The 21098-nt window shown below is 34.2% G+C and overlaps 1 protein-coding gene and 1 pseudogene across 2 annotated transcripts; both read right to left on the bottom strand.

Moving 5' to 3' along the window:
* Positions 1 to 8904: 8904 nt before the first annotated feature.
* LOC104746796 (ethylene receptor 2) lies at positions 8905 to 12464 on the bottom strand. The gene is made up of 3 exons (XM_010468325.3): positions 11834 to 12464; positions 9682 to 11470; positions 8905 to 9597 (listed from the first exon to the last, which is right to left on the bottom strand). The coding sequence occupies exons 2-3, from the start codon at positions 11431 to 11433 to the stop codon at positions 9046 to 9048; spliced, it is 2304 nt and encodes a 767-aa protein (XP_010466627.2). The 5' UTR covers positions 11434 to 11470; positions 11834 to 12464; the 3' UTR covers positions 8905 to 9045.
* Positions 12465 to 13418: 954 nt separating this feature from the next.
* LOC104748464 (isoleucine--tRNA ligase, cytoplasmic-like) lies at positions 13419 to 20558 on the bottom strand (annotated as a pseudogene). Its single transcript, XR_015582980.1, has 25 exons — positions 19672 to 20558; positions 19530 to 19595; positions 18959 to 19450; positions 18587 to 18700; positions 18348 to 18445; positions 17901 to 17979; positions 17649 to 17807; positions 17416 to 17499; positions 17202 to 17335; positions 16841 to 17000; positions 16652 to 16735; positions 16360 to 16569; positions 16130 to 16255; positions 15911 to 16048; positions 15698 to 15822; positions 15544 to 15607; positions 15217 to 15305; positions 14969 to 15110; positions 14799 to 14862; positions 14632 to 14699; positions 14392 to 14514; positions 14229 to 14293; positions 14027 to 14141; positions 13861 to 13946; positions 13419 to 13730 (listed from the first exon to the last, which is right to left on the bottom strand). The product of XR_015582980.1 is annotated as an isoleucine--tRNA ligase, cytoplasmic-like (transcript).
* Between the last annotated feature and the right edge of the window lie 540 nt (positions 20559 to 21098).

Here is a 21098-nt window from a genome sequence, read left to right as displayed (position 1 = left end):
TGGTCACATCATTTACACCCATGAATATTTGATGACTTTTTGTCACATCATTTGGATACAAAATATTTTAATATTAATAATGATTTTATCATTATTATGTTTTTAATAAATTATATGAATACTTATATATTAGAAATCACAATTTCATAATTTTTATTAGTTTCCATAATAATTATATAATAAATTAGTTAAGAAAAAATTAATGACAAATTAGTTAACTTTTATTCAGATAGGTTCATAACTAAAATTACCAAATGATTTTTTGTGTAAACTTATTTATAAAATTAACCTAGTAAACAAAGTTATATTTTTAAACTAAATAATTAAAGAGAAATACCCTATAATAGCACTCTTTTAAGTTTTTCTTCCAACATTAGCACACATGTTCAAATTTTCCAAAACTAGCATTTATATAGTGAGATTATTATTTAATTTAAATAACAAAATTCATTTTTTTTCTAAAATTAAACTCACGAATTTTGGATTTCAAAGTTCCGACGAAGCTTGCGGTGAAGATTCTGAACTGAGATATTCATTTTAGATCTCAGATCTTTTCAATTAATTGCCAAATCGATCGATTGATTCCAATACAATAAAATCCACATCAAAAGCATCTTTATTCACCGGATTTTGATCAAAGATCAGAGTTTAATTAAGCTAAACGGTGCTTCCGTCGTCGACGATAGTGAGTGTGGCGGAGGAGAGTCTTCCGGCTAAAATTACAGCGGATGATTGGGGGAAAGTATCGGTGGTTCTGTTTGATATGTATGGTGTCCTTTGTAACAGTGAGAAGTTTTTTAGACGTGTTGTCGTTGATGTTTTTGCTGAGATGGGTCATTGTGGATGATTTCATTCCTCTTACGGGAAAGGTAAAAAAGCTTTGGCAAATCAATTTATGAATCTGTTTTCATGTTAATGTGTGTTTAGATTGATTTCATTGATTTCTTGGGTTGGGCAATGCAGAACTGAAACCATGTTTTTAGGAGGTGTTGCTTCAGTCAAAGGAGTAGAAGGATTTGATACAGATGTAACTACAAATATATTCTTTTAGATATATCTTGATAAGGTGATGTTTATGCTATATAATTAGAACACTTAGGAGGGAAATTTTCTTTACATTAGAAACTTGCTGATGTTCTTGAGATTGATTGATACTTGATCTTTGTTGTGTTTTTGATTTGTGTAATGTCTTGAGATAGAGGGGAAGAAAAGAGAGCAGAGAGTTGCTGATGAAGATGATGATGAAGTTTGAGTACAGGTCATTATGGAAAGCCTTCCTAAAATTCGAGAATGTCTTTCTAAAATTCAAGAATGTCTTCCTAAAAACTATGAAATTCTTCCTAAATTTTTAAAAATATGTTTTTAAATATCTTCATATGTGTTTTACCTTATTGTATCACATATTACTCCATTAGTGATATAATAAATGTAGCAAATATGAATATCCAGCATGATATTATAGGAAGACCTTCCTAAACGTCAATGACTCCTTCCTAAATTTCAAGTAGTTCTTCCTAAATTATACTTAGGCTACATATCTTATGATTTGCCTAAATGTAAGACAATGTAATTTAACATAATCCCTAAGCTAATGTGTTCAAAACATGGTTGGTGTGAATTCACGTTTATGAATATTATGTAATCTTTCTTGAATGTCTTGAATCTAAAAAATGTGTTTAAAATCTTTTCATTTTTATGTTTGCCTCAATGTATCACAGATTTTCTCATCAATGTGGGGTAATGATTTGTTTTTGTGTACGTCGTGAATACTACGATAGAAGCCTAGGTGTAGGCTGTAGGAGTACTATACATTATTTTCATGAAGACCTTCCTGAATCGTAAAGAGTCATTCCTGAATATCATACATTGTATTGCTGCAACAACTGTTGCAGATCCTCCTGATGAACCTCCCAATATGACGCACACAGTTTTAGCAAATGTTCATAAAAATTTACAAGCAAATGAAATCTGCCAATGATAAGAGTATATACATATTCCTAATCATGAACCGAGTTTATCAATCCATCTCAACCAAGTTTCTTCGGTGGTGAATCGGATCTGTAGCATTGAGAATGAGATAAGCCATAATCTTCTTCAATTGAATCATCATGCTATTCTCTGCTCTCACCACCACCACCCCTTCCGTCAGCCTTTCACTGGACCTACGCCGTCTATCCCACATGTTTCTCCTTACTCTCATCGATTCCAGTGTTCATCGTCGCGAGATCCATCGCTACTTCGACTCTACCTGGAAATAGAGACTCGCAATAATATTCTTATTGGAGACTCAGCAGATTGATTCGGCGTGGAGGTGAAACGCCGGAGTTGATATGTGGATGATTCCGGCGGAGATGAAGCGTATGAAGAGAAAGGAGAAGCTATTTTGTGAAGAAAAAATATTTGATTTTGTATATATAATTTTGTGCTAATTTTGGAACATTTAAGAATATGTGCTAGTTTTGGACTAAAAACTTAAATGAGTGCTATTTTTGAGAATCTCCCATATTAAAAAGAATTATTCTTTTTTAAAAAAGAATATGTTCAAAAAAATTCAAAACTCTTGTCAACGTAAGTATGCCCATTATATTTTATATGATTTGGCTAATGGACTGGCCTATTGGGACCAATGTTAACAAAAAAAATTATATGATAAAAAAGTTTTATATTTGGCTAATGGGCTAGTCATCTCCAACATAGGTGATTCAAAAAATTTCTTAATATTAAAAGAAATATATAAAAAATCAGAAGAAATAGTTTAAAAAGTATCTTAAATTAGATGTTTTAGAATTTTTTGTGCATGTATTAGAAACATTGCTTACGGCCCTGTTCAGAAGGCTGTCGCGGCGACTCTTAGTAGCGACTGGTTTCCAATGACAAGAGTTTTGAATTTTTCTTTTTTTTAGTTGGGTTGTGTCGTTAATGGCAGAAGAATATGGAATAGTACAGACCTATAAATTTCTGGTAATAGTAATTTGATTTTGGTTTACAGATCTGAAAGAAAAGAAAAAAAACAGCGACAGTCGCTGCTTCAAATTAAAGGGATGAGTTATGTAGCTGTTTAATCCAGCGACTCCAAATTTTTAAAATTCTGATCGCTGCAACAGAGATTTTGAGGGATGGAAAAGAGATGAACAAGAGATAAAGGAGATCTGTAGGTAAAAGTTTTGATTGCCGGCTGCTGTCGCAGTGACTGCCTCCCAAACAGGGCTTATATGTTTTCATTTTTATAGATTAACTTTATTTTACTATTAAAATATTAATTATTTAAGTTTTAGAAAATTCAGTTTAGCTTTTTACCGTTGAGGATGTTTTTATGCTTGATAAATCTTGAAATATCTACCTTTTTATGAATTATAGTTTATTTGCCAAATTACAATGTTAAAATTCAATAAAATTATTAAATATATAAGAATTTAAATAAATTATTTTCATTTGTTTAGTTCATTAATATTGTTGACAAAAATTTTGTTTGATTAAGTTTATACCTACCTAAAAGAGACACGATTAACACATGTCTCGATTCCTTTTGGTATTTTGTTCGAATTCGAAGGAATGAATTCATTTACACCGAACATGTTTCTATTTGTGAGTGTGTGTATATATAAGTTGATGGTGAGATGATATTCATATTCCGGAATCTTGAAAGACTTTTCCACGCTTTGCAAATCATTTGAATCACTTGGTCAGCTATTTTGACTAGGGACGACAACATTAGTCTTCATCTTGTAGCTCAAGTAGCTCAAGCCATTATCATTTCTCCTTCATGATAGAAATTTTTTGTTTGGTCAAATAATACTAGCCTATTAGATATTCGTCTAGATACATAATCATTATTATAAAAAAACAGTCACTTATTATTTATGAAAAAATAACTAACAACAATATCTTACTAACACAAAGTTTCTAAGGTCCGATACTTCATATATAAAACAAAACAACAAGTTATAACAATTAACTTTGTATGAGTATACTAATAACTTGTTAATGTTGCCACATAAGTTTAACACATAATATAAGTAGATTAACACATTAGCACATAAGTTTAACACATAATGTAAGTAGATTAACACATTAACATTTCTTACTTCTTTATTTCTGAAAATTGTTTTATTCGAAATAATTTAGTAGACGGTCGGATAATAAAATTTTATATAATAAGATAAGGTTTTTCTCAACTTCTGCTTAGAACATATCTGGCTTATTATATAACTGACACATGTCATCTCTTATTCTTAAAAGCCATTGTTTAAAGGTTTTCAAATTGTTTGAATCAATTTTTTTTTTTTAAAAGGGGTTTAGATCTTCACTAGCAATTAGAATCATATGAACCATTATTATGATCACGTTATTTGTATTATTTATTACAATCTTTAAGGTAATTAAAGAATTTCATTGAAGTATATCCTTCATTTTCATCTTTATGTTTACTACCTAATTATAACGCAATGAAAATAATATTAAAAACCTATGATTTCATGGTCATTAACATTTCATTCCAATCCCTGATTACTCTCCCTCAACCATTGCATTAAGTTTTCTTTTTAAATAACAACCTTTGACAACACTTACCTTCTCTCTCTCACACCATGGGTAAACCTAAAACAATACTCTACCCTTGATTCAACCTCCAACGAAACACACAACACTGGTATCAATAGGATTGTTGTTCGGGTCATCCATATTTGGGAAGTTTGAGACTCTCGAAGAACAATATCTAACTTATTGTTCCTGATGAAAATGTCTCCTTCCCGATGAAAATGTATATTATCTCTGTTATTGTTCCTCTTGACCCCTGATTTACCTCCGTTTTAACACATTCATTTCGCCTTTGTTTCAGGATTGTGTTATACAAGCTTCAGTCCTTCATAATCGTGTGCCTATGTTTCAAGATCAGTTGGTTAAAGGCCAGTTGTACAGCATCAATTATTTCGATGTTGTTGCATCCTCCAACCGTTATCGTCGCACCAACCACAAGTGGAGAATTGTTTTCACGGAGAAAATGTCTTTGGGGACTATTAAAAAAAAGACAATGCTCTATTGGTTTTGATTATTTTAGGTTCTCTACTTTTTTAGACTTGCTTGATATGGTAGACAAGGGTGAGGAGCTTCCAGGTAACAACCTATTTTGCACTAATCGTATTTCTGGTCTCCTAGCTTCCACTTTGTTATTCAGTATATGATTTATATCTACATTTACCCACTCACCAGATGTTGTTGGCCAAATATCCTCGTCTCAAACATTTGAAAACAAAGATCAGAACCACCCTTCGAAGACAACTTTCAATTTAATACTGACTTGCATTTAAGAAAGGTATTGGATTTGTTTTTTTTTTTTTTTTCAGATTCGTTCTATTCTTTGTAAGTCTGTAAATGTGCAACATTTCAGGTGTTTGTTGTAGTTGTGACAACGTATATATATCTCTTTGGAGAGAACTTGCGGTCGATGCCCATGCCAAACTTTTAACCCTAAAAGATGAAACATTTGTTGTCTTTGCAACCCATGTAAACCCATGGAAAGTTGGGCTTAAGTGTTTTGTTTTTAATATCCTACTTTCTATTAAATATTAATTGGTTAACGTTTTATTGTTCTACAACCTAAGACCAATTTATATGGGCCTATGAATGAATATAATGCTAACAATGGGCCATATGTATTCTTGACAATTTCAAAATTAGAGCATGGTTAATACTGCTTAAGATTTGATGTTCTTCATCGTCAATTCAATAAACCGTGGAAAGCTAAATATTGTTTTAGTAACGTCCCATTATCGCCTTTAAATCCCAATAAATTAGCTCACATTTATATCAAAAAATCAATTTCAATGTTGAGTCATAAATTTATATTCCAATCTCTTATTTCTCTTCATCTAAAATTCTGTATTGTACCATTAATTTTAAAAGGCCAAATTCTGCTACTATAATGGCTGACTGGTTGGTCTTTAATATCTATTTTTCATGTGATTGTTTCTATTTTGTACTCAAACTATTGTTATGATTCGAGAAAAGTTCTAATGTCTCTGAAGCATTTTTCCTTTAGATCACATAAATGATTTGCCCATTGCACAATTCATTTTTAAATGAAAATGGAGGATTAAAGATGTTAGACAAGGAACTAAAGTTTATGCAAGCATGTAAAGTAGTAGTCTGGACTGGTGGTTAGGTGGAGGAGAAAACCTTTACGGAATGACCAAATAATCAAATAAAAAATTTAGTTACTCTTTTTTCTCCTTTTAGCTTTTTTTATTGCCATATTGAGTAAGGTGTAATAACATTTTCTGTTTTCTCTCAACGAGTTATAAAGGTTAATTACGGTATGGAGACACCATGAGCCTACGTGCATGTACACTACGACATATTCATAAAGTTAAAACAATGCAACTTAGCCTAAGATATATATATCACACAACGGTATAATTGTGTTAGAAAATGATTTTTTGAGTTTAAAATTTTAATTATAGATTCTTTTATTTTATATATTATTCAAACTTGAATATTTGTTAAGATTACTACAGATAGGTTGACCTAAAGCTTAAAATAGATGATCAGATATCTATTATATATATGTCGAAGGAAGACATTAGAAGAAACAACGTTAGACGAGGTGATTTGTAATTGATTTCAGTTAACTTGTGATATAGGACTTCAATTTCAACTTTCGCTTATGTCTTCACGTAACAACAAAATAAAGATGATGAGGATTTGCCTTAAACAATGTCGAGGTGAATAAAACCACTAAAAGGTGATCTTTATTTTATTTTATTTTTGGTTTAAAGCCACTGAATAGGCGTTGAAGCTTGAAGGATTCTTATCATTTTCCATCTTGTGTTGACAGGACAAAAAGGTGTTTCTGATGTTAGGGGTTACCAACAGTTAAAAAGGAAATAAATCACACATTATCTGAATCTGAAGATGAAAAATATGCGACATTAAGGAATATAATATATATTTTATATCTCTAAACCTCATCATCTTTAATAAAGGAATACTCATGGATAAATTCAAAACTCAAAAATGATGGTAGCTCTCGGCTATATCTGTAAGGCCACAACGGAAACAACGTCCAAACAAGTTATTGTCGTAGTTTGAAAGTGACATGTATTAATATGACTATATGAGTTTATAATCTTTAGTTGACAAATTACGTCTTGACCAAGCAGAAAATACAAAGACGATGATCATTTGCCCATACAGCTTACATCAAGCATGAAGTTGTTTAAATATTGATTGACCATTTTAATGTTAAATATCATTTCAATGTTTACAAATACATTACATAAATCATCTATTTTGTAATCACAAAATTCACCATGAATATATTGCAAAATTGTTACATCGCAAAAGAATATGTCCTAAAAGAGAATGAGTCTAAGCTTTTAAAAAATTTGTTATTCAAAAAAGTAAACATGATTAATAAAATCCATTATACATGAGTGTGTAGTTTAGTTACTTAAGATACATACTCTTCCCCAATTATCATTTTGCCAATAGAACAAATATGAAGAAAAACCCGTGTGTAGTACGGGGTAACTTTTTATATTTAGATATTAGAAAGTAAAATAAAGGGTATGATCTATTTGGATATGATTGTTTTTACTGTAGTTGTCAGATAATTAGTACTCCCTCCGTTTCAAAATATAGGATGTTTTGGAGAAGTTTGTTGTTTCATAATATAGGATGCTTTCAAATTTCAATGCAACTTTTAGATTACTTTAGTATTTTATATTATGTAGTATTGTTTCTGATTGGTTGAACTTATTAAAAGTAAAGACTTCTTAATCTGCGTGTTTTGTTTAAAACATCCTATATTTTGAAACGGAGGGAGTACTATTTTTTTCACTAATGATTTATTACTATTCTGTAAAGGTTGTCGGGTTCGAAGAAACAAATATATAAGCACAAGTGGGTTTGTTGATTATATAAATGGCAAGTTATGTTAACCCATCTCTGATCTCCCCCCTCCCCTCTAGATTCACTTTCTGCAAATCCAATCCATTTCTACTTTATCGTTTAGTTTAATAGGCTCGAGGAATGTGCTGTTTAGTAATAGTATATAGATCTTCACTAGTCCAGGGGGCATGTATCTAAAACAATTTCTAATATATATTCCGATTTCAACTTCAACTGGTAACTTAATAAAGTCACACATTTCTATTCCAATAATTCTTTCTTTTGAAAAGTTTACATAGTGGCAGACGACATTAATCAAGCTCTTCTGAAAAGGTAAATTACGCATCCAATTAATGCTTAATTTTTTGAGATATCAAAACTTTTAAAATGGAAAATAAATTAGATAGGAAATATTTCAATATTAACAATATACGTAAATATAAAATTGTCTATTAATCTTAAAATAATAACTCCGGTTATAGTTCATAAGTAAGAAATACACAAATCTATAATATCATATTCAATTTTCGTAATTTTTTGTATTCTAATAAAGGTTGGAGCCACTTACTGAATTTGTTCTTTCTTAAAAATTGACAACATGTCACATGCTTACAATACTTATTCTCAATTTATGTATTCCTCTTTGTTAAGTGTTAAACTTTCTTTCCAAAAAGATTGTAAGGGGAAAAAGTTGATCCAAACAAAAATTAACAAAATAATATGACGAAAAAAAAGTAAAAAACACATAAAAAGCATAATAAATTAATAACTAAATAAGAATCAAGAAACTATTTAAAAAAGATATATTTTGATTTAATCATAAAACCGTGATTCTGTATACGTAAATTTATTAGCACAATTGATTCTTTATATGTAAGTTAAAAACCGTATAATTTGTTTGTCCATCTCCATTACCTTTGATAACGTTTCTGCTTTTAATATTTTAAGCTGTGTTCTTGAGACCCTACGAAATACTAAGATTCAATTTTGTGGGGTCCTAATGAGAAAAAGAACAAAAACTAGAAAAGACATAAATCATTGAGATATGGGTGGTATATAATAACAATTTCGTTTTGATATATTTGACATAAAATCTATGGTGTAAAAACTAAAAACAATGTTGTGAAATTTTTGAATGTAGAAGAAGTTGTGACCAACTTAGAGAAGTTGGTCAGCTTGTAACAATACTCTTCGGAGTTCACTCTCCATAGCTCTTAACACCACTGGCTTTCTCACAACTCCATTGATTCCAATCTGTGCACACTTGTCCCACATTTCTTGGTCTAAGCTCACTGTCGTCGCCACAATCAATGGCCAAGATCGGCTCCTGATCCTCATGGCCACTTCATAGCCGTCCATCTCTGCCATTTGAAGATCAAGCACCACAACTTGGAACGAAGTAGAAGAGGAGGATGAGCTAGGAGCAATAGCGTTGAGGCAATCGAATCCAGAGGATACCGCGGTTACATCGCATCCAAGTTTTTCTAAGAGTTTACGCGTAACCGCTCGGTTCGAATCATTGGTGTCTACCAATAAAACTTGCAAGCCACGTAATATAGAATTTGAATGAGGGTGAGCGTGGTGGTCAGGAGCGGGTAGCTCGCTGGATCCATGGACTGAAATGGGTCTGCGTCGAAACCGGAGGAGCAACGACATGGTCTCTGGTGAACCGTCCAAGCCAGGGACCACCGAGATGTTCCCATGAATCAACTGCACACATTATCAAAGAACTCATAATAAGTACTCCTAATGTTTGAGAACTTTAGAAAGAGATATGGACGACGGAAAACTCACCTGCACAACTTTCTTACAAACACCAAAGCTTAGATCTTGTCCTAACCCATAGCCGCTGGAGAATCTCATATCACCAACATCTTGATCTCTTGACGAAACAGAAACAAAAGATTGAGAACTCGAATCATCAACCTCTACATTCATTTCAAATCTTATATACACATCTCCATCTGCTGACGAGGCCGGTGATCTCCACGCAGCCCATCTTTGATCACTCCGGTCCAAGCTTCCTCTTTCTTTCAAAACCTTAAACATCAATGAAGACCTTTCTTGACGTTTTCTAGGCTTTACTAAACTACCAACCATATGAAGTATCACTTGAAAGACCCTTCTCTCGTCTCCTACTACATTATCCGGCAAAGACTTCTCCGCGTCAATCAAGAACCTGAACCCGTTGTATAGACACAAACATCTCGTCATACAAGCTGCTTCATGGATGGTACGATGCAGACTAAACGGTTTCATCTCCGTACCAAATCTACCATCAGACACATCCATCGAGTCCCCAACCAAGTTCGATATCACATTCCCCGTTTTCACCATCGTGTCAACAATAACCTTCTGCTCATCACTCAACTTCTCGTCCTGAATCATCGACAGTAGTCCGAGTATCGAATGCATCGGACGCCTCATCCCTTCGCTCATTGTCTTCTGAAACGTATTCCTCGCTTGGCTCGCCCTCAACGCGTCTCTTTTAGCCATCTGCAACGCCCTGTTCTGTTCCGCAAGCTTCTCCCTCATAAGCTGAGACTCTTCAAGAACCGCTGCATGATCTAACGCAACCGTTACTTGATCAGCCACAACTTTAACAATCTCAATATCCTGATAAGTCCAATCCCGAGGCTGCCCGCTAGGTAACACACAGACAAGTATCGCATAACTTGGCTCTCCGTTACAATCCGACACACGAAGCATCGGCATTCTAATGGCAGCCACGGGACCAATCTCACTAACATCCCCACCGCTAGCTCGAGCAATGTTCGAGTCCACACTCAATATATTAACTTCATCACTCTCCCTAATACTCACAACATCCAAATCATCCATAGACACAGAACAACCACCCCTCCCTCTCAACTCATGAGTCAAGTTCAGCTCTGTTTTAGCCTCGTTCGGCATCCACACCGCGCAGTTCTGAAGCTCAAGAGTCTTGGAAAGCTCAACCAAAGTAGTGTAAAGAATCGTATGACGATCCAACGACTTACGAATCTCTTGAGTAAGCATACGAACATGAAAGCCAGTCTCTTTCTTAATCATAATCAAACCAACTTCACGTCCAAGCTCATGAGCCTTCTTCTTAAGCATAAATTCCCTAACTTTAACTTTCAAAAGCAGAGGAATCAGAGTGATAAGCGTAATCGCAGTAGCGCAAGAGACCAAAGCAGTCAACATCTTGAAAACAGTCAACGCCACCATCAATCTAAAAGGGTGAGGAGAGTAAGTCCAACCATGGAGGAGATGAGTCATGCCACAGAGAACTATGAAGGCGATGAACTCAAAGAGTACCCATTTGAATGGAACGTTTGAACAGCTTACGAAGTAGAGTAACTCAATTGGGATTGAGAAGTAAGCTACTGCGATTAAGAAATCGCTTACTCTTTGAGTCTCTAGAATGTTCTCTGTACTCCAGAAACTAGTTCCTTCGTCTTCGCAGTTACACCGTGGATAACCACCGCCGTTTATGGCTATCGCCGGCGAAATGAAGATCACCATTGACAGTATCAAGAACCCAGAAGCTATTCCTTTAACCATCTTTGGAGAAAAATGCTTATTCCATTTAACTCTGCAACTGTAAAACAAGAAACAGAGTGAAAAAACAAAACTTGATTCAACGATTAAGGAACTAAACAGAGTGTAGAAATCAAAACTTTAACTTAATAAAAATTCTAAATTCTGCAAATGTATAAAAGAGAGATTTACAAAATCGCATTTAGATTAAGACATTCCAATTTAACAATTAGACACTAAACAAGGTGTAAAAAATCAAAACTTTTAACTTTTTGCAAATGTGAAAAAAGGGAGATTTACAACAACAAAAAACCATTAAAATTTGAGACAATTGGATTCAACAGTTAGAAGTAAAAAAATCGAAACTTTAATTTGAGTAGCACTACTAACAGTATAAAAAACATGCACACAAAAATCAGAATACCTGAAAGAGATGAGTTTGGATTTGGATAAAAGTGAAACAGTTCTCAGATCTCATCGACCTGTGAAATTCCAACGCAGCGACGTACGAGAATCTTCTAATCCTCTTCGGCATTCCGATCTTCCTCCTCTCATTAAAAATAATTAACAACGACGAGGAAAAGAGAGTCGAAAACAAAAGACTAGAAACTCAGACAGAGAGAGAGAGAGAGAGAGAACAAAAGAGTTGGTGATTGATGACCAAAAAAACAAAAACCAGAAGAAGACTGTCTAAAAAAGTGAAGAGATAGCGACAAATCTGAAACTACTTTGAACTCAAATAAAATAAAACGTGCAAGTACGTTTCGTATTATATATGTGCCCGAAAAACTGATTATGTCACCGGGAACTTCGTAAAACCGCCATAAGCCGCCGCCGTTGGAGAACAAAAAGGAGAAGTGTGTTAAAAAGGTTCTCGGAGCCGTTGGTTTTACAAAGGAAGAAGGTTTTGGAGATTTCTTTATTCTCTCTCTCTCTGATTTAGAAAATCTTAAAATAAAAAAAAAGGACCCACTTGGTTTCTTACATGAACCGAACTTGGACGCTCTTTTGATTTTTCTCTGAGTTGTTTTTCTTTTTGTTCACTAATGTATATTAAACTTTTTTGTTATTTCCACAACTTGTATTATATCTAACTTATTACAAGCTGTAAAATTATTATAATCTAAATTTTATCAAAATCCCGTATATCATGAGAATGGAGAAGAATAGAATAAAACCATTTTTTTATTGTTTTGTATTAAATGAGTAAAATATTTGATACAGTATAAAATAGTATTGGAAACAATCAAGCCACATGACATGAATCTAGGAACCTAAAGTCCAAGAAAGGCATATAGAATTATAAAGACCAAGGAGACTAGCTAGTAGATATTTCTTAAATTAGCTTAATAGTAGTAATAAACAAAAGAGCATAAAATCTAACGCTAATCACTGTGTTTTGAAAACTGACACTAGTAGTAAGAGGATAATTGATGAGATTAGTCTAATCAAAATATTTTTTACAAAAAGGAAATATATAAAAATGTAACGCTTAAGATGTTTTTGATTAATCATATATGAGGGGGGGGGGGGACCTACGAAAACTTAGATCTTTTTAATGTTTCCTTTCACCATACATGAATCTAAAGAGTAATGAGTATATAATTGAAACCACATTGTCGTTACTATTATTACCTTTCTTAACTTTTAGTTTTGGTGGTTTGACTCTAGTAATCGAAATTAGACCACAGAATAATGTACTATCCTCTCTATTCACATATCTATCAATTTCGAAAACATCATTGTTTTTATTTAAAGGGTTTCTACAAGTATATATATATATATATATATATTTTTATTTAAATGAACCTAGAAGTTTTGAGACGACACGTTACCTAAGTTTTTGGGTTAAATCGTATGTATGTTAAGTAAAAGATTTTGCTATGCTTTTTGACTAAACCAAATAACGATTTTAACCAAAGTTTTGGTTTTGTCTATAGTCTATGACTCTTTTCTAAATGTTCATGTATGGCCAAGTAACGTATTGATAGGTCGCTTTTCAAAGACTATTATAAACACCCAGTTGAAACTGTTTATATCATAGGTTGTTGTAACTGCGACTATGTAATCAGACTTCAGTTTTAGTCACTGGACGTACTTATCTGTCCTACCATCTTCAAAAGTCTAGTATTGTACAAATAGAAAGAGTACAAAGTCTCAAACACACATAATTAACTTCTTGCAACAATCTACAAATAAAACAACTTAAAAGGCTCTTATGCATTCTTCTTGCTCAACAAGTAGTCGCCCACTGTCAAATGCAAATGTTCTCCTAGAACCACAGTCACAGGAGGTTGGTTTTCAATGCAGCTTACAGTTATCTGCCATACAAAACGGGTAGACATGTAAACAATTAATGTTATTATGAACTTGATAAGCATAGAATTGGTTTAGACTTGACATGATTTGTGAGAGTATATATATTTTTGTGGTTTAGGGGGTCAAACAAACCTTCCCATCTCCAGCTTGGATCTCTGACTTAAAATTTGAATAAGCCCTCAAGTAATTCTGGAGCCTGGTTGCAAATTTTTCATTCCCTGGAACAATCAATAGACTTGTTTAAGAAGAGCGAGAAATGAAGTAGCGATCCACTCTGATGAGATGGTGAATGGCTCACCTGAGTACAAAGCGAGAATAGCTTCTTCATTGAACTTTAAAGATGGTCTAGCCAAACTTATCTTAAATGACAATTTAGATTCTTTCAATTCAAAATTCTCATCAGATACAATGACCTGCCAAAAATAACAGACAACACATTTAAGTTTCTACGGTGAAAAAACTAAAGCATATATGTGAGAGAAGAAGGGTGAGTGACTTACTACATCTGGTGGCATCAAAGTAGACATAAGCAAAGGGAGCCAATTTTTTCCCTAATGTATTGTTCCTGTCCAACAAACAAGAATGATGAAACATTGGTAAAACTCAAGTACAACTTGAGCAAACATGAAGTGAGTAACAAACCAAAAGCAGTTAGTTAGTTACCTGAGAATATAGAACTTGTTGCACAACAGATTCATCCATATCTAACGATTCAAAGTACACTTCAACAAAGTCTGTTGGTTCCAGACATGACTTTTTCCGTAGTTTCTGGATCCTATTGACAATCTACAATACAAGGAAAAATAAGCTCATGAGCAAAACCTCTGCTTATATATAGAAAAGGAATCCCATAGAAAATAGAACATATAAGAAAATGTATCGACTTCGGTTACGTCTATTTACCTCACGAGCAACACCTTCAGTTTTCAGAGATTCATCTTCTCGTAGATCCAGAATCACCAGAACATCACCTGCACCATAAACAAATACAAATAGCATATGTTTCCTTAACAACAGAGCACCGATAATCAATCAAGATTAACATAAATTGAGCATAGAGAAGTTTGTACCTTCTCCAGCTGCATCAATCTCTGTATCTTTGAAACCATCTGGGCGTTTGAACTCACTGAAAGTCTGAACAACACATGAACAAAACGTGTCAGACATGAATTCAGCTCTTTAAGGCATATTCTTCATTCTATCTCACAAGAAAACAAAAAAAACCTATAGCATGTGAGACCTTAATATCCTCTATCTTGAGCGAGTGTCCAGCAATAGTAACTTCCTTAGTAACCTTAAATCTTAAGATATCTTGGTGAGACATTTTTCTAACTTCCTTTGCAACAAGCCCCATAGATTTTCCAAGTCGCTCTCCCAACACACTGGAGAAATTAACAAGTAAAACTGAATTCTACATTCTTTTGGAGAGGCTAAAGCACATTGAGCTCAAGGGTTAAAAGTAAAACGCAGGAAGAAAACCACACTAACCTGTACTTTGGTTCTGCTTTTTGTGATGCATATTTCGAAGTATCATTGCATGGGACAAGAGATCTTACATTAACTTCGTCCAAGACATACTGCAATGAAAAATCAAGCAAAATAAATTCGAAGTGCTAAGCCTAGCATGAACTCAGGACTCTTGGAGCCTTAAGATTTTCACTTCCACATAGCTATGTGTTATTTTTTGTGTGTTTCTTATCCAACACAACTGTAGAGATATGTTTTGCTGGTTTCAAGCAGTCCTAAAGAACAAACTCCAAAAATAAAATAAAGATACACACTCAAAGATTAACAAATTACTGTAACATCACTGACCTGTTTTAGTTTTCCAGTTATGTCATTCAAGAATTCTTTATCTGGATGGACTACAATCATTTCCCTGATTCAACATGGGTAAGCATGTATCAACTTCTTTTTCAATTTAAGGCTAACAAAGAGGAACTGAAAAATTATTAAGTACAATGCTCACTTTAGAGGAGTTTTCAAGGGTAGTTGTTCTTGACGCTTATCACTCTTACGATTACGAATCTTCCGAGCAAGTTCAATGATTTTCTTCATCTCTGTAACACTTTTCTCAATCCTCTCCCCCTCTCTCTGTTTAAACACGAGAAGAAGGTATAAGTGGGCAAAAATCAGACAATTTCTATTCTATACTTGGATATAGAGTAATGGGAACTATTACCGCTTCTTCCTTTTGAGGAAACCTGCAGTAGTGAATGCTTTCCTCAGAACCTTCACACACTTTCCGCAGATTTTGGTATAATGTCTCAGTGAAGAACGGTGTAAAAGGAGCCATCACTTTGCAAGAAGTAAGAAGTACCTAAAATTCCAGACACAATTTTTAGTTATTACAAAGTGTTCAAATGATGGTGACCATGTAAAAAAAAAGTATTTACCATACATTATATAGAGTTGAAAGAGCAGTGTGACAATCATCTTTTCCTGTACGGCCTTTTAACCTCTTGCGGTTGAATCTAACATATATGTTAGTGAGATCTTCAAGGAACTCCACGAGTTCAGTAACCACCTGCAAAAAGGAAAAACAAAGATGTGGTAACCGTAAAATACCGCAAGATAGCGATAACTTTTTTCCTTTCTAAAACACTAGATAATGGCATGTAAAAAGCTTACATTGTCAAGCTCATATGCATCCATCTCCTTGTGGACAGAATTGACAAGACTTTGTGTGGCTGAGTGAATCCACTGATCGAGAACGTTTGATGACTGTAAAGTTGCCAGATTAATAGGAACAAAAGGCCCAGAAATTTCAGTCTCAAGTCTCTTTACATTCTGAATAAGGAACCGGTATGCATTGTACCATGGAAGGAGTACATCTTTGACCTAGCAAAACCCAATAGTTCAGATAAAAAAACAAATCTACTAAAATAAGAAAGCAATAAAATCAACTGCTAAGATCACTCACAACACCATGTACTCCTTCTTTCTTGAAGCGCAGTGGCTCAGCACGTACAGCCGGAGACTTGATCAGGTATAATCGCACAGCGTCCTGTCAAGGTTCACGCAAAGTCACTAAGAGAAAAAAATCTACACGCAACCAAGATTTTCGTACTGAAAACACAGCATAAAAGCATATCATAGGGAGAAAACTTACAGCCCCGTACTCATTTATGATATCCAAAGGTGGTGGATAATTCTGTAATTTCTTAGACATTTTTTTGCCATCCTCAGCAAGCACGAGACCATTGCAAATCAGATTTTTAAAAGCTGGTTTATCAAATAATGCTGTAGACAACACCATAAGAGTATAAAACCTGTAGATACATTCCAAATTACAAGTTTAGATATTAATTGCCTTGATTCTTTCAAAATAGTTCTAGAATCACATTTTATATTGTATAATGATCACACCTTCCATTAGCCTAGACTCATTACTTAGTAAAGTACATTCATAGACAAGACTTACTATCCAAATCAGTTCATACAGTAAAGGGCCAAGATTTGGAATGACATACCATCCACGAGTTTGATCAAGCCCTTCAGCCACAAAATCACCCGGAAAGTTCTGCTCAAATAGCTCCTTGTTTTCAAATGGATAATGGATATATGCATAAGGCATTGAACCACTCTCAAACCAACAATCAAAAACCTGAAAAAGCATGATATAAACATAACTATGGGACAATACCACGGACAATCACAGATTAAAAATAAATGAATGCATCTTACGTCTTCTACACGACGGAGCACGCCACGAGTAGGAGTAGATGGGATTGTAATTTGATCAACATGGTGACGATGCAGATCAAAGACCTGCACCATAAGTCATCAGAAAAGCAAATGAGCATCAGATTTTCTTATTTCCAATATGCTCCAGTGAGGAAAAAAAAAAACACTCGTAGGATGTCATAAACTTGAACAGAACATACTAATAAGACTTCTAGAAACAATCAATCAGATACCTTGACACCAGAGAACTTTTCAAGCTTCTCAACTGAATCCATGACCTCGACATCCTTCCCATCATCACTGATCCATATTGGAAGAGGCGTTCCCCAAAATCTACTTCGGCTGACTGCCCAATCCTTTGCATTTTCAAGCCAATTGTGAAAACGTTTTTCCTGCAAGAAAATATAATCATATTAGTAACTCATCCAAACGAAAGTGAACTTGTAAAAAATACTCAAAGAGTACTGATCCTTTCTTCCACTGACCTTCACATATTTAGGTACCCATTTTGTTCTTTCATTGTTTTCTAACAATTTTTCTTTCAACTGCTCCACATTCACAAACCTAACAAGTCAAACACTTACAAACTTTAAATTCTTGACTCTTGACCCACTCATGAAAATGAAGAATAAGCTTCATTAGGTCAGATATTCAGTACATATAATTTCAAAATATAAAATAGATAAAGTCAAAACATGGAAAATCAAAATATCTTAAACAAAGATTTCTCCGGAAAGAGGCTGCCAGATATAATGAAATGAATAATTATAATATATGATCATCATTTGCGTCAACAGGACAGGAATAGGACAAAAGCTTACATCTTTTAAGCCAAACTCGAAATAAGGACCAAAGAGACAGAGAGTGTGTGTCTCACCTAGCACTAAATTAACAAATAAATAGCTAAAACTCATATAAAACATGAAACATACCAACTCGGAACTGCTCTATATATGAGAGGGGTGTCTGATCGCCAACAAAATGGATATGAGTGAGTAAACCTCCCCGATTTAACAAGCCTGCCTTTTTCCTGCAAAAAAAAGGGGTTACTTACTATAAAACAATTTGATAGTCCAAAAGTACACTAACATCCTCTAAGAGACATGACAGATCATTATGATCTTAACTGACTCATGTAGTCTATTTACAAACATTAGGCATCAGTAATCACCTTCACGGCTTTAATTATATCGTTATCTGCATCTTTGACATAACTGCCACTGAATTGGGTGATTCTCTCAGTAAACACCCCATCATCATCAACAGCCACAACTAGATTCTCCTCCTGCAAGAGAGGATAAAACCATATACAACATTTAACATAATGAGATAAAGAGAGAGTATAGTAGAGTATATGAGCATGGTTTCTTGAAGATATTGTAAGACTAAACAAGAAAGAAAATAAACCACAAATGAGCATCTCGTTTCTCGTCCTAAACAATAAATCCCTTAAACCCCCTACGAAATCCATGAACCCTTAACAATGGCTAATGTCTTCTGATGTTAATGAGGTGATGATAAGGAGAATGTAGTAAAATCTAACCTTCTTAATTATCTTGTTGTCAAGACAAACACGGTGGTCATCTTCACCAAAGGCAGGAGCACAATGGACAATACCAGTACCACAGTCATCAGTGACATAATCATCTGCTACTACTCGAAAGGCCACAGTAGAGAAATCGTTAAAATAATCAAACAAAGGTTCGTACTTCTTCCCAACCAGGGAAGCTCCATCAAATTTTTCCAAAACTTGATAAGAATCCTCTGCACTGTCAGGCTTAGCACCTTTAGCCTTCTTGGTATCACCAGCAGCCTTAGGCTTATCACTGGGAAGAGATGACAACCGAGATTCAGCAACCACATAGACTTTTCCAGTGTTGTTGTTTCGAACCTTGAGATAGACAAACTTTGCATTGACACACAAAGCAAGATTGCTTGGAAGAGTCCATGGAGTAGTAGTCCATGCCACAAAAGCCGCATCATCTTCATCCCCAATCACTGGGAATGTAACCATGATCTCTGGATCATCCACATCCTGTTGTACGAAATCGTCAAAACATCATTCAAATACGCAACAATATAAAGTAATAAACTAAGGGAAACAACATACATACCTTATAGTTCTGACCAGCTTCAAAATTAGACAGAGGTGTCTTACAACCAGTACTATAAGGCATAACCTGCAAACAAACGAGACTTGAGTCAACAAGATTTCAAACCTAAGACCAATTCAAACCCAAGAAAAAAAGGCCAAACCTTGACGAATTTGTAAACAAGACCCTTATTATAAAGCTGAGCAAAACCCCACCAAACACTCTCCATAAACGACAAGTCCATAGTCTTATAGTCATTACTAAAATCAATCCAACGACCAGTCCTGGTAATAACCTTCTCCCACTCCTCAACATAACGCGTCACAATACTCCTACACTCCTCATTATACTTATCAATACCCATCTCAAGCACTTGGTCTCTCCTCTTAATGTTCAACTTACGATCAATCTCGTTCTCTACAGGGAGACCATGACAGTCCCAACCGAACCGCCGCGTGACGTGTTTGCCGTTCATGGACTGGTACCGAGTCACGATGTCCTTAATCGTACCGGCGAGTATGTGTCCGTAGTGAGGAAGACCGGTGGCGAAAGGAGGACCGTCGTAGAAGACGTACTCTTCGCAATCCTCTGTTCGTTGGAGCTGTGTCTTGAAAGCATCGATTTGAGTCCAAAAGGAGAGAACTTTTTCTTCTTCCCGTGGGAAAGAAAATTCCTTTCCTTCGCAGACGTCTTCCATGGCGGAAACAGAGCACTATCCCCCACCAAAATTTAGGTTTCTATACCTTCGACGACGTCTTCCTCTGATATAAAAATTCTTAATTCAACTTTTCAGACAAATTAAAAAATGGAATTACTTGTAATATGAAGATTTAGAGTAGACCATATTAAATTTAAACACCTAAGATCAAGAGTTAATTCCTAATCAAACTAGATAACTCCTAAATATTTCCATCCTAATCCTAATCTCTTTACAAACCATAACTCGGTGAGATTATGATTATCTTGCTCTTCAAGTTTCTTTCAAGCTTATCTCAACAGACCAATATTTAATTATTGTTGACCCAAAAATAGATTAATATTAATTAATTTGTAATCTGTTAAAATTAAAAACATATGTGGAAAAGACAAGAAAAAAAATAAACAAGATTTCCTCTTGTGGATCGGACGTGAGAAGAAAGAAAAATAACATTTTTTTTTTCTTGATATTTTTCTTAATAAAAAGAGCTATTTTGAGCAAATCATAATAATATATAAATAAATAAAAAGATCTATTTTTGAGGATTTTTTATTTTATGAAATACGTAATTTATTATAGTTAACAAAGAAACATATCTATACTGTACATCCTTATCATTTTTATTAAATTTAGGAAAACAAACTTTTAGCATGTTTGATATCATTAATTTTTGGTCAAAGCCAAAGATACATATCTCTCCTGTAAATAAAAAAGAAGCAGCATTCAAATTAACTTGCCCATAATTAATTCAGTATGCATGAAATGTATGGTTAGTGCTTGTCACCACAAGCTAGATTTCGTATTAAAATCGCATTATATTTTTCTTGAGCAGAACTAGTAATAAAATAAGAACTTACACTTGCAAGTTCAAAACAAAACCAGCCAAGACCCAA

The sequence above is a fragment of the Camelina sativa genome, chromosome 15 (assembly GCF_030686135.1).
Source record: "Camelina sativa cultivar CO46 ecotype springtype chromosome 15, ASM3068613v1".
Classification (NCBI taxonomy): Eukaryota; Viridiplantae; Streptophyta; class Magnoliopsida; order Brassicales; family Brassicaceae; genus Camelina; species Camelina sativa.
This window is presented reverse-complemented; position numbering and strand designations above follow the sequence as displayed.

Coding starts and splice junctions, on each gene's coding strand:
- LOC104746796 (XM_010468325.3), bottom strand. CDS start 11,433: ATGGTTAAAGGAATAGCTTCTGGGTTCTTGATACTGTCAATGGTGATC. Junction 9,598..9,681: donor TTTGTAAGAAAGTTGTGCAG/GTGAGTTTTCCG, acceptor TAATGTGTGCAG/TTGATTCATGGGAACATCTC.